The following is a 17,959-nucleotide window of genomic DNA, read 5'->3' as shown; positions in this document are numbered from 1 at the left end:
CAGTAAATTGCCCTTATTATTTCCCTCTTGAAGTCTCCTCATAAAAGAACAAGACTGTAAGAGGATTTAGACCAGCTAGGTCAACTTTAAATAGAGTATTGCTTTCTATAACTGTGAAATGTCCTCACAAAAATATGTTTACTATTCACATTGTGTGTATGCAAACTGTGTTTTGTAACACTAGTAAGGTGCAAAAAAGTTTTCTTTTCAATGTGTTGCAGAATTTGAAGTCAGATTTGTGCATAAACAAATGAGCATTAACAGACTCAACATAAGTACATCAAAAAGTACAACTGTAGCATCTTAATAGATGTTTTTCTGTTGCTATTACAAAATTTAATAAGCTAGACTATAAATTGAACAGATACTCTACTTGTTCATTGGTATTTGGCCCGAAAACATAAAGCCCTACATGAGGTTCCTGAAACCGCAGGTCTAGTTTTAGACATTCATTTACATCAGCGGGGCAAGATGACATTTTTCCACTCTGTTTTTAGGCAGCTTCCTTTGTGATACTGATATTTAAAGATTGGTAACCTCACACTGACTATTTTTAAAATGATAAACTGTCCTCTCTTTCATGGCTGTACAGCTAACAATAACCAAACAGGATGTTAGTAATGTGTGAGAAAAACCATGGTGATGCTTTTGATGTGCAATAAATGAAGGGGACTTCTCAGGTGAAAAAAGAAAGTTTGGAAAGAAAAGGGTAGCGATATTGTGTGTGCTTCTTTAAAAAAGTAGAAACCTTTCCTTAGTCAAACTACTTTTTATCAATAAATAAATGCATTTTGCAATTTGCAACATTACTATTTTATGCTTACCTCTTCAACCCATAAATCTCATAAAAGGATTAGATTCCTACATATCTCTAAAGTTTGGGATTCGATGTGGTGAGGAGAAATACCACAATGGGACTAAACAGTATCTAAAGGGCAGGGAACATGTTTTATTTTAGCTAATAATATTGGTATAATAAAAAAACCCATTAAAGCACTTTTTAATCATTTTTAAAAGTTCTGCACAGAAAGCAGGAACCTAGAAAAAAGCTGAATTGAAAGTGAAAAACAGTCACAGTAATTTCATAAGATATTAAGGCCAGTCTGAAAAGTGAGGACAACTTCCACCAACACCCTAAAAATACAAAAAATATAGTAGATCAGAGAGGCACTGGTACCAGAAAGACTTCTGACAGCATGTCATAACAGAGAGTGCTGCTGCTGTGGACGTAACCTCTATCTACTACAACTGACTCAGTCAGATAAGATCTAGCTCAAGCGGTATCTGCCCCACTTTCTATTAATAGTGTGGTGACCAGAGGTACACATGAGCATACAGACAGGCTCTCTGGATGTACCGCTGCACAGATACCACCTCAGTACACAGACACACACACACACACAAACAGACAGACAGACAGACAGACACACACACACACACACACACACACACACACACACACACACACACACACACACACACACACACACACACATGCAGACATATGAACAGGTTCTGCTACTGCACTGAGTGACAGCCTGGGCACAGAGGGCTAATTATAGAGTTAATTATAGTGTTCTTAAACTCAATTAACAGTTATCTTGTGAAAACAAAACTGTTGCATTTAGTTAGTGAAAGCCCTAAATAACATCTCAGGCTGTGTGTGGTGTGGTTATATTAACTTAAAACGTACTCATATGTAACTCATTAAGAGTCAGACTGTCATTTTTTCTTTGATCAATAAAGACAGCAAGTCAGGCAAAGGCCAAGTTTAAATATAACAAACATATCTTTTCCATTCTTGTTTATTGTATTGTATGTTTTTATGCTTCCAAATCTTACTGTTAAATGTTTGTTTTTATGTAAAGCGTATTGAGTTGCCCCTGGGTATGAAATGCACTATATAAATAAAGCTCCCTAGCCTTGCCTTATTGAAGCTGCTATCAGTGGAAACAGTGTTGTGTAAAGCCTCCTCACCTGTAGCATGAGCTCACAATCATCCCTGCCGACAAAGATCATTTCCCGGGGGAGTCGGTGGCGCGTCCCCCCGCTGCTCACCAGGAACCAGGAGGTCACACTCATGTCTGCACCCTGCTGCTGCCTCTGGTACACACCTACAGGGGCAAAAACAGGTAAGTATTTGTTACACTTATCTGTGAATCACGTAGTTTCAAATATAAACATGGAAGAGAAATTCAGATGTTATAACTGTTTTTAACTATAATCTGGCGCATTTGGTCCTCATACTATGAAATATCCATATAAGACCCATTCTTGAAATACAAACCAACTGGAACAGGTCTGAAAATGAGCCTACTAATCAAAATGTATCTCTGTGTATCACCTCCACACAATGGAGGATAATTTGAAAACAGTATATAAAAGAACAGCTGGAGCACTTATTTTGTTGAACCGCCTACAGTATCTTTAAGAAAAACATACTATGATACTGAAGGATTAAAAATAAAGTCAATCCTCTCTTCTGAAACAATTAAATGTTACAGCATATTGTGGGGTTGTATCATATGTTTAGAAGAGATAACTGATTTTCAAGATTGGTCTTATGGTTTTAAGACCTTTTTTTGCCTTATCTTTGTGGTAGGATGTTACAAAAATGAATTTAGTTGTTTCTGAGTATTGGAAAATTAAAAATCATTTTACGCACCTCTGGTCCAGGTAGCTCACTGCTGATAGACACTGACAGCACAACACAGCTAGGCCATCCTGAGAGAAGAAAAAGAAAGAAGTCTGTTTTCATTCATTCTCACAGAGGCAAAAAACAACAACAACATAAAAAAGGTTTCTTTGCATCATGATATAATTACCCGAGATATGTGAAAGAAGATGTTAAGCAGTAAAGGAGGACAATTGAGTCATAAATAAAGTGTACAAAATTGTGGATTTACACTGAATAGAAAACACTCCCTTTCTTCATTTTGTTTTTGCTGGTAGGGGGAGTGAGTCTGAGTGGGCGGTCTTGCAACGTGATGCCTCACTGTCTACGAAATGAACACTAAAGCCAACCAGTAACGATACATCCTTCTCTCGCTCTCTGCCCGCCCTGATCATTGCCAGATGTTAGAGGAGGAAGTGATGTAGGAATGTTGGCTGGCCTCCTCAACAGGACATTTATTTTCCCTCTTGCCTCCCTCCTCCCCTCGTTCTCCTTCAGATGAGCTGGAAAGGAGGTCAGACCGAGCCAATCTGACTTTCTGACTGAGAGAAAAACATTAGGCAGAACTAACTACAAGTTATCTGTATACTGTGCTGATTCTGACTGTCAAAAGACTTGTTTGTCAGCTGGTTGAGTGACTGGTTAACAATGGGGCTGTGTGACTGCGCAGCTAGCTGTGAAATTCAGCAGGTCGGAGTCCCTTTACTTAATTTAATTTCTCACAGTGTCACAAGATGACACTAAAACACACAGTGGAGCCTCTCGGAGCGGAGAATCTGTTGTCCCAGAAATGAAATCAGAGAATGAAATCCAATTTACAAGACCACTGCGATAGGTTACACCTTAATGTTTAAACGTATACCGAGGTACAGCTTTAATACTTTTCATAATTCTTTATCTCTTAAATTAGACATGGGGTTTCAAAGGGAATATTTTTCAAGCAGCGCTAAAATAACAGGAGCTCTTGGTCGTGTGTTGAAAGTGCCAAGAAAAGCCCATCAGTGAGGGAATTAAAGATTATTGAGCTAAGCTCTTGCACACTTGACCTCATAAGTACTCAGTATACCAACTCAGTAATCCCTTGGGTAACATTTTAATCAACCGCACACCTCTGACGGTTCCTCGCACAACGCTGGCGGGAACATGACTGTACCGAAGCAACAACTGTCTCTGATGTAAAACAGATCAGCCTTTCATCTCGGTCACATCTCAGAATAACCAAATATTATATTTGACGTGTGAAACAGTGTCTAAAGGTAATTTTAGAGGGTTGTAAATAATGTAATGGAAGTAATTACTGCACCAGCCTATCGTGGTGTTGTCAGTGAGGAAGTAAGTGGGCTGAGACGGAAAGGGAGGAACAAAAATAACCCTTAATTAAATAAACTTTTCCTAATTTAACTGAACTAAATTTTTTTCCTTCACCAAACTAACTCATCCTAACATGAGAGAACAATGCAAGATTTCTCCTGAATCCATTCAAACCATCACAGGGCTCGACTCCAGCCCAGGATGTGATGCTTATACGATGATCAACTGCCGCAGTCACATTACCCGTCGGTTATTTGGATGGTGCAATGGAACAACACGCTGCATACATTATCAGAAACAACTACAAAGAAAAAACAACAGCAGCATTGCCATTACACTATAATTACGTTGTGGTTTCCTTTCCTCTCCTCATTGTAACCAAAGCACCAGAGGATCGTGCAGTCTCAGTAAGCTCCGCACACTCACTTGTAGTATGCAAGGTTAATGAGAATGTGGTAGAGGAGCTTGGATACGATGCATACCAGCCTGTGTGGTACTATTAAAATAAAAACCTCTCACTATAACACATGAAAGACAAGGCACAGTTGGAGGAATGCAGCGGTGGGTCTGTTGAAGGAGGAAATGCTGATGTCTGTCTTACATGTGCTCATTACAGTCCTCATGTTAAAACACTCACCTCACACAGATTCATAAACTCTTATTTTCTTACTTAACCCTTAAACAACAGTGTATCCTGGTGGAGATACAACTCATAAAATCCAAAATATACAAAATATTTTTTAAATTATTGGTGGAAATGTTTGCTTGAGATAACTAGTAACATCAAAGAAAATAAAAAGTAAATCAAAAGAATAATGAACATCTCATTTTCCACTCCTGCCTTCGTTTAAAGGTGTTTTAAGAAGTATTTATAATACTCTTTCAATGATAACTTGTGTTTGTTTTCATACAATTAAATTAAATGGACTGTACTTAAACGGTAAATGGACTGTACTTATATAGCGCTTTTCTAGTCATTATGACCACTCAAAGCGCTTTTACACTACATCTTATTCACCCATTCACACATTCATACACTGATGGCAGGGGCTACCACGCAGGGTGCCAACCTGCTCATCAGAGGGAAACTAGCCATTCATACACATTCATACACTGTTGGCACAGCAACTGGAGCAATTAGGGGTTAAGTGTCTTGCCCAAGGAAACATCAACATGTGGACTGGAATCTTCTGATTGGTGGACGACCACTCTACCTCGTGAGCCACAGCCGCCCCCAAATTAAATTAAAGAGTATGGTCTAGACCTGCTTTAAGTGAAAAGTGCCTTGAGATGAGAAGATTGATTGACTGATTGATTAATATAAGCTCAATTACCTCATTAGTTTAGTTTAGTTGAGTTTATTTCGGTCATTAATCTCAAATACATGTGTATTAAAGTTTTAAAAAAGTAAATAATCATATGTCCTTGTTCCTTGTCGTTCATCAGCTTAAAATCCTTAAAATTGCATCTTCTCCTTCTCCCTCTGAATCTGTGAGTATTAATTTATCACAAGATGTCTCCTACTTCACGGTTTATTCTCACTGTGCATTGGAGGCTTTAAGTTTTCACATCACGCTCGTGTAAAGTTGAATACTGGACCGTGATTGGCTACAGACTAGTTGTGATGTCACAAATCATGCTTGTAAGTACTCACATTTTCAGTAGGCGGAGAAACTTTCCTCCTTCAGCAGATTAATTTAAAAAAGTCTCCTGGTGTTAAAATCTACACTTAAATCTGCCGATGAAGCTCAAACATCCAACTGGGAGAAAGACACATAAAACACATTTTTGACTAGTTGGGACTTTAACTTTAATGGTGTCTAGACATGCTGATAGTTTGGGCCACATCTTCAGATATCCATCTCTTGGATTTATGCCTCCTCCCAAACACGACAGAGGTAAATCAAATGTATACATGGTGCTCACAGCATCGAAAAATCATTTATTGATTTTGGATTTACTAGTATCTAGTAATGAGGTTGAACACCTAAATACCCCTCCCTCACCCTTCTCTTTAAAGGCTGTAGGCGAACAAATGGTCTCATTTGAAACTTGTGAAAAACAGGAAAGGGCAGTGTTTGGTTTGTCCATTCTGGGCTACTGTAGAAACACAGCGGCGCAACATGGCAACCTCCGTGGAAGGGGACTCGCTCCCTATGTAGATATAAAGGGCTCATTCTAAGGTAGCGAAAACAGGATTCTTAGTAAAACATACTTGTGAAAATTATATTCAATTTCTGTCACGTTCATTCAATTAGATGCCACAAAATTGTACATACTTCACCTTTAAAATTCTACATACTGCACCTTTAGTGCCCCTGTAACTCTGGATAAGTGATTAACTGATCATCAGAAAATGAATCAGCAGCTACTTTAATAACGGATTAATAAGTTCAGTGTATTTCTAAGTAAAAATAGTCTCCGTTTCCAGCTACTAAGATTTGCTATTTTCTTTCGTACTGTTGGCCAGAAACAACAACAAAACACTTTAACATCATCTTGGCTTTTGGTGAAATTCAAGTGAGCATTATCAGTCTGTTTTCAGACATTAAAAAAACTGAAGAAAAAAGATTAATGGAGAATATTATCTTCAGATTACAGATAATGAAAATACAGATAATAAAAATAATAAGAACTGCTCAAAGAAATATGACGTTTTTTAAATAATTTGGATAAACCAATCATTCCAGATGTTTCTGCTTGATCTCACTACGTCTATAAAACATTATTTTGCTACTTCTTACAATTTACAACACTAAATGTTTGTCATCTGAATACAAAACCTCTCTAAATATTGTTAATATAAAAAATGTCCATGTTTAGATACTGTTAACAGTGGTGCTGCTGTATCATCTCTCCATTCGACTCTTTCAGCAACAACATTCATGCTGCGGCTAATAAGGAGAAATAGTGATCTCATGTTTTTGGCAGGAATTCCCCAACCCCCAGACCTACACTTATACTATCTCTCACACACACACACACACACACACACACACACACACACACACACACACACACACACACACACACACACACACACACACACACACACACACACACACAAACAGGACAGAGGAGTGAAAGAGCAGAGTTAGTCCAAGATGACTGTGAATTCTTTGTATAGAGGAGACGGCAGCAGCGGAGAGAGAGAGCGAGAGAGAGAGACATTAAGTATGCACAGCACTTCCTGTGGTTGGACAAAGCTCACTCATCATTCAATCCGCAGCAAGTGTGTAGCTTATGTTGATTTGCTAACTGTCCGAGGACGTGAATTGAATAGAAAAAACCCGGTGTGGCGTCTACAGTGAGGCTTCAAATTCTGCACAAACCCTGAAAGGAAAGGCATTGCTGTTATTTTTCATTATATAATAAGATGTTAAGAATTTTAAAAAATAATAATCAGGGTGATTATAAAGCGATGCCGGATAATCAGATTTATGTCTGTGACTAATCGCTCTTACAGCTATGTTTCCGTTCTCCAGCATAAAATGTTATATAAACGCTCTTGTGTCTTTTTAAACAGTTTCAAATCTCCTCCGTCCCTCCCTCCTTCCACTTTGAACCAGCCAATCAGAGGACACAAGGGGGGCACAGAAAGTGACGTCAGCGAGCGCCCAGTTTATTTACTGTCATCACCTAATATGCTTACTGGATGCAACACATGGTTGCCGCTCTCTCCACGTAGCATCTGGCGGGAATGTGTATCTCCTGGGGATGATGCAACAGCTGGGTAACCATCACCACGACTCATCTGCTTTTTTGTTTTTCTTCCTCTCTCTAACCCTCCGGACCGTCACATCTCGCCTCCGTGACCCTTAAAAAAGCTGACTCACACCACATCATAGGTTTTGATAAAACTGCTGTGTCTGTAGCCTTTTTACAAACATGACACATGCTAAGCAGCAGAGAGGAGGAGAGAGAGAGAGGAAGAGAGGAGTAGATAGATAGAGAGAGAGAGAGAGAGAGAGAGAGAGAGAGAGAGAGAGAGAGAGAGAGAGAGAGAGAGAGAGAGAGAGAGAGAGAGAGAGAGGCGACTCATACTCTGGTCACACTCATTTCCACAAGATCTCATGATGAAGAGCCAAACTTATCCTTCGTAAGGGTGTGGTTGTCTGCCTAACGTTGTAAAAATGAAGCTTCATCTCAGTGCGGTTACAATATAAAACTCATAAAGTTCCATGTTAAGTTAACCCTTAAACGAAGGCAGGAGAGGAAAATGAGATGTTAATTATTCTTTTTATTTACTTTGATGTTACTAGTTATCTCATTTGCACCTATGTAAACATTTCCACAAATAATTTAAAAAATATTTTGGATATTTTGGATTTTATGAGTTGTATCTCCACCAGGATACGTTGCCCCTATAAAGGTATAAAAATGTATATATGTATGTGTCATCTGGTGCACGTTGCCTGTTTAAGGGTTTTAAGTGACTCCCTGCATGCAACACTTATATGAGAAGTAGTAATGACAAAAAAATGATGCTGTTATATATCATATCTTCAATAAAGCTTTTAGGCTTTTCTGCGTCTATTCAGGCTTTCCCCTAGAGAAATCCTCTGATGCACTTTTTGTTTACAGCAGCAACAGAAACTGATTGTTTGGATATAAATAGTACGAGGCAGCTTAAGTAGCTTGAGCAGCAGCAGCAGCAGCAGCAGCAGTGATAGTGACAGTGATAGACCCCTTTGGCTGATCTGACAAAGAGCAGTAAGTGTAGTGATTTAAACGCTATTAAAAAGAAAAGGCTGAGTGGAATATATCATGATGCTGAGTGCTCTGCCTGATTGAAGGAATTTCTTGGAAGTGCAGTGAAAAACAGCAGAGATACTTTAGAGCTTCAGTGATTAGTTGAATTGATTAGTAGTCAACTATCAAATCAATTACCAACTATTTTGATACTTTTAAAATCATTTTTTTCGAAAAGTAAATGTCCAAATTCTCTGTTTCAAGCTTGTAAATTGTGAATATTTTCATTTTCTCTTGTTTTCTATGATGGTATACTGAAAATATTTGGCTTGTGGACTCTTGGTCAGTACAAGACATTCAGGTAGCATCTTGGACTTTGGGAAACAGTGATTTACTTTTTCACCATTTTCTGACATTTTTTAAATGACTAATTCAATGATCAAGAAACATAATCAACATATTAATCATAATAATGAAAATATTAATTAGTTGCAGCGCTGGGTGGCTTAGTAGAAAAGATGTTGCAACGATTAGTCGATAAATTGATTAGTAGTCAACTATTGATTCAATTACCAACTATACTGATCATGTTTTAATCACTTTGAGTACGTTTTCAAAAAGAAAAAGTTTAGATTTTCTAGTTCCAGCTTGTCAAATGTGAATATTTTCTGTTTTCTCTGATTTACTTTTCACCATTTTCTGACATTTTATAAACAACTAATTTATTAATCAAGTAAAATATAATCATTCATCAGGCTTCATAGAAAGGTGTCGCTAACATAAAAAAAGTATCAACACCGAGGACAGACAGTCGGGTTCTGCTATAAATATTGAAACCAATACTGCAGCTTGGCAACAAAAAGAGGGCAAAGGTCATGTGTGGTAAAACCAATAAAAGGAAAGTAGATTGAAGGACAAGAAAAACAACAAAGCAGTAGCCTATTCTCTTAAACATGCCGATGCAAGGTCAGTTAGGACTTTCACATCAAAGTCAATTAATAGACAAAAGGAGACTGAATCGGTCTCAGAGGTGCTCTGGGAGCAGGAGAGCCTCCAGACCCCGAGGGGCACAAAGAAAGAACAGACCAGGAAACAGATTCAAGCAACCTCTGGACAGACAGACTGAGAGAGAGACAGACAAAGGGTTTTTCTAGTCCCTGATGGCTCTGTCTACTGAAGATTTACACACATTAAAGTCTAGAAATAGAGAAGATAGTGTAATACAGTCTGTTGTTTCACACTGAACTTCTCACAGTGGACAAAAGGAGCCACTGGACTTGATACACCAGGCACTTATAACAAACTGAACAGCTATGTATTGTTGCTTTTTGGGCAGTGATCAGTATTATGTTTAAAATAATATTTTACTTCAGTTTTAAAGTCTTCTCAGTCTGGTTTTACACTGTAATTACATTAAAGTAGGCATGTATAAGGCTAGAAAATTGATTGTGTGTGCATGTGTGTGATGCTGACGCCCCTCTTTAAACCTAATGTTTGTGTTTTATGTGTGAACATAATATCTGTGTTAAATAAAGCTCTATAAGGCAGCCAGTCAGTCACAGAAGATGTTGTGGAACATTTCAATAATACAGCATATGTGAAATGTTCCTGGTCTAAACTTGAGAGTGCACTAAGGGGCAGAGTATGGCTGCTGTGGAGGGAAATCAGACTGTACATGTTTGATTTAATTTGACATTTGAATCAAGTTGGCCTACTTTACCTCTCCTCATAAATAAAGAATAACAAAGCAAAGACTGCTGCGCTCACAAATCAAATTCTGTTGCTGCTGACTTCCTAAAACCTCCGTCCAAAAACCTTTTTTCCTTGTAAAGTGCCTCAAAGCTTAATTCAACATAGTAATTTTTGTCTAGAAAAACCTCAAGTACCGCGAGAGACGTAAATCCGTTATGAGCAGCATGTCTGTACTTTGCATTGGTCATCGTAAGGGCTCATTAAGAGACCTGATGCTGGATGTAGTTTAACAGCCTGAGTCCAGCTAAGGATGCTCCTCCAGCCTCCAAACAAAGCTCAGATAGATGGAGCCAAATGAGGACACTGCAGCTGGGACTTTCATTGCAATGTGCAGATGATTTTCTTGATTAATTGATTTGTCTTTCTGCCTACAGAATGTCTCAAAATAGTGAAAAATGCCTTCACAATTTCCCAAAACCCATAGAAACATATTCAAAAGTGTTTTTCTATTCAACCAAAAGACCAAAACCCTAAAATATTCCCTTTATTTTCATATGAGAAATAGTTAGATTTATTTTCTGATGATCAGCTCATTGATTAATCGATTGACTGTTTCAGCTCTAATTTTGACTCACACACACACACACATAGTGGTACAAAGTTATCAGCTGCAGCATTTGCAACTTACTCTCACATTCAGTGACGTGTATCCGACCACAAAGACATGGTGATATGGATCAAATTAGGAGAGGAAAAAAAAGACATAAGTCTCTCCTTAATGTTTGACTAAAGTGGGTCACACTTTTATAAATCTGAATCCTGGAATAGTGAGATTAAATTTAAATGGAAACATGTTTTTTAAAGAAGGGAAAATGAAAAGTAATTAATGCTGCTGAACAATACCTTTTGAATAGTTATAATTTATGCAGCCTGATAGAGACTATACCACCATTAATCTCTTCTGACAGGATCGAGCACTACGCAGGGAGATAATAAATCATTATAGTGTCAGTTAACCACCTCAAATGTGCTGAAACTTCACTTTGTAAGTAAGTAACTTAAATATAATTGTTGGTAAGCACACTTAAATACACTGTAGGTGGATAAAATATTGAATATTTATCATTCTTTTGTGGTTATACCATTTGACATTTTCAGGAGCATTCATTCTTACATATTTTTGAATTGCTCATCTTTGCCGACCATTATTTGTCACTGACCCATATATGTGTCAATGTCGCTCGTACATGCAGCTTGCGGGAAGAAAAAAAACCTGCACACATACAGCAGAAAAGACCATATGGTGCTGAAAGGCGGCCGCGCGTGTCACATGAGCAGTTGGCGAGAGGAACAAACAAGCAAACACCTCCATTTAGCCAGCATCCGTCTCGCCCGTCTCTTTGTTATTAGCATACACAGCACACGGCACAAGCCCGGCCTTTAAGACACAAACCCACCAGATGCTCCATGACCTCTGATCACCACATGACCCACAGACCTACATATGGAAAATCTACACTACAAGGACATCAAGAACTGTACAGAGTGAGAAAAAAAACAACATACAGCAGCCTGCCCTTCAGCACTGTCTGAGAAAGTAAAGTTATTATTCTTCAGGGGGTCTAACAGGGAGGAAGGAGGGGGGGGAACCAGCAGTCTAAACAAGCTCCTACTGATGAAGAGATAATAGAAAAAATAGATTATTAATAATCCAAGAGAATTAATGAAGCACATGCCCCGCAGCATAGTCTTTTTCAGTGCATGTGATTAATTCTCCAAAGCGTGTGTGCAATACATGTTTCAGAAGATGTGTTCAGATAAGCGAGTTTCTGTACGCAGCTTTCTCAGAGGAACAGAGGAAGCATTAGTAAACCGATATGAAACATCAAAATAATAGGAGAAGAAATATTATAGTACACTAGGGCTGCAACTACTGACTGTTTGCATTACTGATTAATCTGCCCATTATAAATTGTTGACCACTGAATGTGCAATAGGGCCGTGCAATGACAGGACGTAACCTTGTGTGTGTATGTGGGTATACTTGGGCTGTTTTTATGTATAGTATTTATTGATTATCTTTTCTTTTAGTAACTATTATATATTTTTAGTAAATTTCTTTTCTTTTTTTTTTAATGAATGATGCACTGACTGGTGCATTGGTTTTGTAAAGTGTCAATCAGTGTTTCCCAAACTCCAAAAATGTCTTTATTTGTACCGACCTACAGTCCATAACTCAAAGATATTTATTTTACTGTCACAGAAGACGAAGAAACCAGAAGATATTCACATTTTAGAAGCTGGAAGGGTGCGATTAATCTCCTGTCAATCAACTAATTGATAAATTGATTAATTGACTACTAGGTACTAGATAGATAGATAGATAGATAGATAGATAGATAGATAGATAGATAGATAGATAGATAGATAGATAGATAGATAGATAGATAGATAGATAGATCTGAATCATTTTTAAGTCAATAAATTTAATTAAGTCATAATTGAATAATTAAGCAAGAAAACAATCAGTAGTGTAATAAATCATGAAAAAAACATAAATTACAGCCCTATATTAGACTTAACTTGTGCAGAAAAAGACACCTTTTAAATATGATTCGTGTTAGATATCACATAAAAATATAAAGTATAATCCCCACTCAGTTCACTTTTTGAAAGTTACCTTTCTTTCTTGAAAGAGTCTTACAAGTTTTCTTATAAATTTCTTCAGCTTCGATCTGTTCAATAACACTTTTTAATAATAAACACAGTATTTTTCTGAATGTATGTACTTAAAATGTTTTCAGTGTAATAATGGACAAACTCTATTCTTACAGAAAGGTTTAATACATCTACCCTCTACAGCACTGTTGTATAAGACTGTTATATATGAGTCGATCACTGAGTTATGGGGCCTGCAGAGAGCCGAAGCACACACAGTGTCCAGTATAGGTTTGCCCTGGTGAGAGATCGTGAATGACCCTCTAACTGGGAACATTAGTATCTGACCAACCCTGCCACGTTGATTATGGCACCAACATTCATGCTGCCCACAGCAATAGCCTCACTCAGCCTCAGCAGCAGACAAAAATAGTGAACTCTCTCACACTGAAATCCACACTGGCACTTAGGAGGGAAGAAAAAACATCAGCGTTAGCACAACAGGACGATCGAGAGGAGTGTAGGGGGGGTGGGAGAGCCTGGCAGAGAGGAGAGATGAAAATGGAAACTGCCCAAATAAAAGATCAATATCTGCAGTGTGGAGGAAAAAAAAGGCACGAAAAAACACGGAAACTCAGAGGGGAGTAAGTTACACCCCAAAACAGATGTGAAGGTCACTCCTCGTTTTATTTTTCATTTTGGGAAGTCGAAATGTAGAAAGAAAAAAAAACCTCCAGACGCACCCTTGATGTTCCATAACAAGGGAGAGGCTGATGATTATGTATATAAATTGCTCCGAGCTTATTTTGTTGTTTTCTGCTCTAGCTGTCTCTCTGTGTTTCCTTCTTGCAGACTTTTTTCTATCCCCCACCCCTCGTTTTTTTTTCTTTTTCTGCCTTCCTTTGACTTCTGCACACAAGCCGGAGCTTCAACCAGGCAAAGCCATCTGACTCTCATAACCCTTTTAAACATTTATACTCTGGCAGATTACAGAAGTGAGATTCACCGCTATTTTTAGCCAGAGACACCGTGGTACAACAAGACTTTTATAAAAAACAAACATCAAGAATACAGTTGAATACTGAGCTCCAGTCTATGTTGTTCTCAGTCACAAATAACCCTCCCTGAGCACTGAAGTAAAAATGAACTCACTTCCTAAACTTCCTACTATACACAATGGCTGCGGGTAGGCCGGACAACAAAGTCCGCAGCCCAAACAGAAGAAAGGGTCTTATTATTGAGGGAAACTGTTGACCAATAGGTCATCAGAAGATTTATGACACTGAACCACAGACACCTTCAAAGTGATTAAGGACAGAAGAGATAAGTGAGTTGTGGAGGATAGGAAAGCAGTTTTCACTTTGTTATGATCAGTTACATGTTAATAGTCAGAGAGTGGTCTTTCTGTTTATTAAAGGTCAGAAAACAGCAGTCAGGTGCCCACATTTTCGCGCCATAATCATTGCATCATGCACTTTTAATGTAAGTGATGGGGGTCAAAATCTTCTGACGCTAATATGAAGTTTCAGTCGTCCGAATTATTCAAATTAAGTAGCTATCTTTCAATGTTCTTTTTAGAGCCAAAGTCCCTGTTTTTGTTACTAAACTTTGACCACAGCTCAACAGGGAAACACAAAGAGTGAATCTGATGCTAAAAAGACTGTAAATGTGGCAGATATCCACTTGATAACTCAAACTGACTACTGAAGCCTCATATAAGCTTCAGATGAACTTCTAAATGCGTTTTTCCACAAAATGACTGTGTGGACACACTGTGGTTTTTGACCCCCATCACTTACACTGAAAGAGGAACAGGAGGAATGATTACAGCAAGGAAAGAAAGAAGCTTCATATTAGCTCCAGATTAACTTAAATACCTACTTTTACACTGAAGGAGCCTTGTGGATTTTGACCCCCATCATTAACATTGAAAGCACATTTGAAGTGGATCTTTTAACAGCCAGTACAAACAGGAGTAATGATTATCTGAAGCTAACATAAAGCTTCAATCGTCCAAATTAGTCAAATCAAGTAGATATATTTTAATGTTAGTCTTTTTAGTGTCAAAGTCCCTCTTTTTGTTACTAAACTTTGAACACAGCTCAAAAGGGTAAATGCAAAAAGGGAATTTGGATGCTAAAAAAACTGTAAATGTGGCAGATATCCACTTGATTACTCAGACGGACTACTGAAGCCTCATATAAGCTTCAAATGAACTTTTAAATGCATTTTTCCATACAAATGTGCATTTTGTCTCCCATCACTTACACTGAAACAGGAGGAATGATTACAGTAAGGAAAGAAAGAAGCTTCATATTAGATTCAGATAAACTTAAAACACCTACTTTTACACTGAAGGAGCCTTGTGGATTTGACCCCCATCATTTACATTGAAAGCACATTTGAAAGGGGTCTTTTAACAGCCAGTACAAACACGAGGAATGATTACACTGAGAAAAAACCTGTTTAAGTGTTCATATGGTCACCTGATGTTGTTTTCAGTCAGAATTGAATAAATAGTGAACCTGTCCTTTAAGACTTCCTGTCCTATCTGCTCTGTAACTGTGTCACTGGACACAAATGGAGGCAGGCTAGCTGGGACATTGCTGCTGCGTTCTTTCCTCTCAGAGAGTGCAGCAACTTGTCCTGTGACACTGACACAGTTTTTTTAAAGCAACCGCCTGTAGAGCCAAGCAGCCTGCCACCACTGACCACAGTCTGCCGAGGACAAGACAGAGAGAGGAGAGGAAAAGACAGAGTATAAATGGGAGAAAGGAAAAAAAGGGACTGGATGGTATTATATGCACATTCTGTGGCTCCGGTCCAAAAAATTTGAATTCTTACAGCTGAGGGAGGAGGAGACTAAGACTCTAGTGATGTGCTGCTCTCCAGCCCTTTCCAAGAAGGTTTCAGTCCACTAGTATGTGAACAGACAACCTTATTATAAAGCCAAGTCAGGAATGCATCTTCAGTGGTCGTCTTTAGATGCAATTATGAGGAATTATCAAGATGAATAAAAACAATCAGGCAACTAGAAGGCCAGTTGTAGAAGTTCATGAATCTGCTACTAACATTTTGACTATTACTAAATAATTAGAGAATAATTACACAAATCTAAATTATGAATATAGTAGCAGTATTCCCTGAGCTTTAATTGGTTATTAAAAGATGCAACAAAAAATGGATCTTAAAGGTAATTTAAGCTATCTTAATGCATTTAAAGCACATATTTTGCTTTTCCCCAAAAGTTTTGCATCTTATGTGATGATGACAGCAAAAATCAAACTCAACACAAAGAGAGCGGATTCATGTAGGCCAGCTTACATCTGCCCCACGAAAACAAAGCCCCCACACAGAAGAAGAAGAGGAGAGGGAAAGGGGGGGGGGGGGGGGGGGGGGGGGTCCCGGCATCGGGAACAGCCACATTATATACAGTGAAATATCTACTCATATGTAATCTACCCTTCAGACAATATAAATAGACACAAAAGAGCACCCCCTCGGGAGGCTAGTATGTTTTCCAATGAGATAAACAAAAAAAGCATTCAATGTGACCGACCCTTCATTGATGTGCATCCTGTCTCGATAGCCTCGGTGTGGCTACAGACGGGATGCAACTAATAGCAAAAAAAAAAAACAGGTCAGTAACAGATAATAGTGGCAGTAAAAGGGGGCAAATGTAGCTGGTATTTGTATAGAGGAAACAAAGGTGGAGCAGGGCAGGCTGGTCATGCTGCTGCTGCTGCTGCTGACAATAGTGGAGCCGCTCGGTGTGTCTGTGGCCATCCAGTTAGCCAACACTGAGTCTCTGTGGAGCCGCTATAAGCATAACTACGGGTGTTTAATCGGCTTATTTTAATAATTACAGCCTCAATTTCAAATCCACACTTGAAGATTTTAATGTGAGAATCTCCAAAATATGTCGTGTCACCCCGGACAATGTTTGCTATACCCCACAAGCATCAATAGATGGGCAGCTGAGGGAGAAAAAAAAGCAGAAAAGCGACTCTATCTATTTTTTCACCCCACTGCTTTAAACTTCACTTGAGTCTAGCGGTCGACAACTGCCTCGCTAAAAGCACGTAATTGTTTTTCTCGTATTTTACAGAATAAAAGTGAAATGTAATCGCCCACTTACCCTGGTCTCTGCGGGTGTGTGTCGCTGTTGAAGGTGTGCGTGTGTGTGTTTGTGTGTGTGGAGCCCAGCCCTGCCGTTGCTGCAGTCGGCCTTCTCTCCCGCGGTTGCTCGGCGATAGCAGAGAGCGTACTGACGTCGTAAAGACAGCGTCAACACCACTTCCTGTCCTAACGTTCTAAATAAAAGCACGTCGGTTTATTTATTTATTTTTACAGTCTACAATGAAATGTGATTTAAAAAAATATGTATTATATTCTGATAAAATTGTATTTGTTGTGTGGTTAATATATCAATATATCAATCAATCTTTATTTATATAGTGCCAAATCACAACAAAAGTCATCTCAAGGCACTCTACACAGAGCAGGTCTAGACGGTACTATTTAATTGAATTTAAAAAGGCCCAACATTCCCACATGAGCAAGCACTTTGCAACAGTGCCAAGGAAAAACTCCCTGTAAAAAGAAACCTCAAGGAGAAGGAGAGGAGACACATTTCGAAAATCAACACTGAAAAAAGTAGGTCCAGGACAGGAAAATATATATGTCTGAAAGATACATGTAATGTACCTTTGTAATGTTTTCCAGGCTATATTTAAAATAATAATAATACTAATCTAAAATCCAATGTATAATCAGGGGCATTGTTTAAATATGTTTGAACAACTTCCACTGCACCAGGACCATCTACCTCACCAGCTGACATGACTGTTGCTGAGGGGACATTATCAGAGACTTCAGGGTCATATAATCCTTCCTCTGATGTGAGTGCAGTGACAGAGATCATAACTGTGG

The 17,959-nt window shown here is 38.5% G+C and overlaps 1 protein-coding gene across 1 annotated transcript in view; it reads right to left on the bottom strand.

The window, feature by feature from the left end:
• The window catches only part of cep170aa (centrosomal protein 170Aa), a 44,907-nt gene extending 27,679 nt beyond the window's left edge, over positions 1 to 17,228 (bottom strand). Inside the window, exons 1-3 of the mRNA XM_062429892.1 lie at positions 17,166 to 17,228; positions 2,666 to 2,724; positions 1,978 to 2,114 (exon numbers count right to left, since the gene is read on the bottom strand). Coding sequence (XP_062285876.1) covers positions 1,978 to 2,082 — 105 coding nt within the window. The 5' untranslated portion in view covers positions 2,083 to 2,114; positions 2,666 to 2,724; positions 17,166 to 17,228. The remainder of the gene's footprint in view (positions 1 to 1,977; positions 2,115 to 2,665; positions 2,725 to 17,165) is intronic.
• Positions 17,229 to 17,959: the final 731 nt, after the last annotated feature.

The sequence above is a fragment of the Scomber scombrus genome, chromosome 12, assembly GCF_963691925.1.
Source record: "Scomber scombrus chromosome 12, fScoSco1.1, whole genome shotgun sequence".
Classification (NCBI taxonomy): Eukaryota; Metazoa; Chordata; class Actinopteri; order Scombriformes; family Scombridae; genus Scomber; species Scomber scombrus.
The sequence above is the reverse complement of the archived record's forward strand: the minus strand, read 5'-3'. Positions and strand labels throughout refer to the sequence as shown.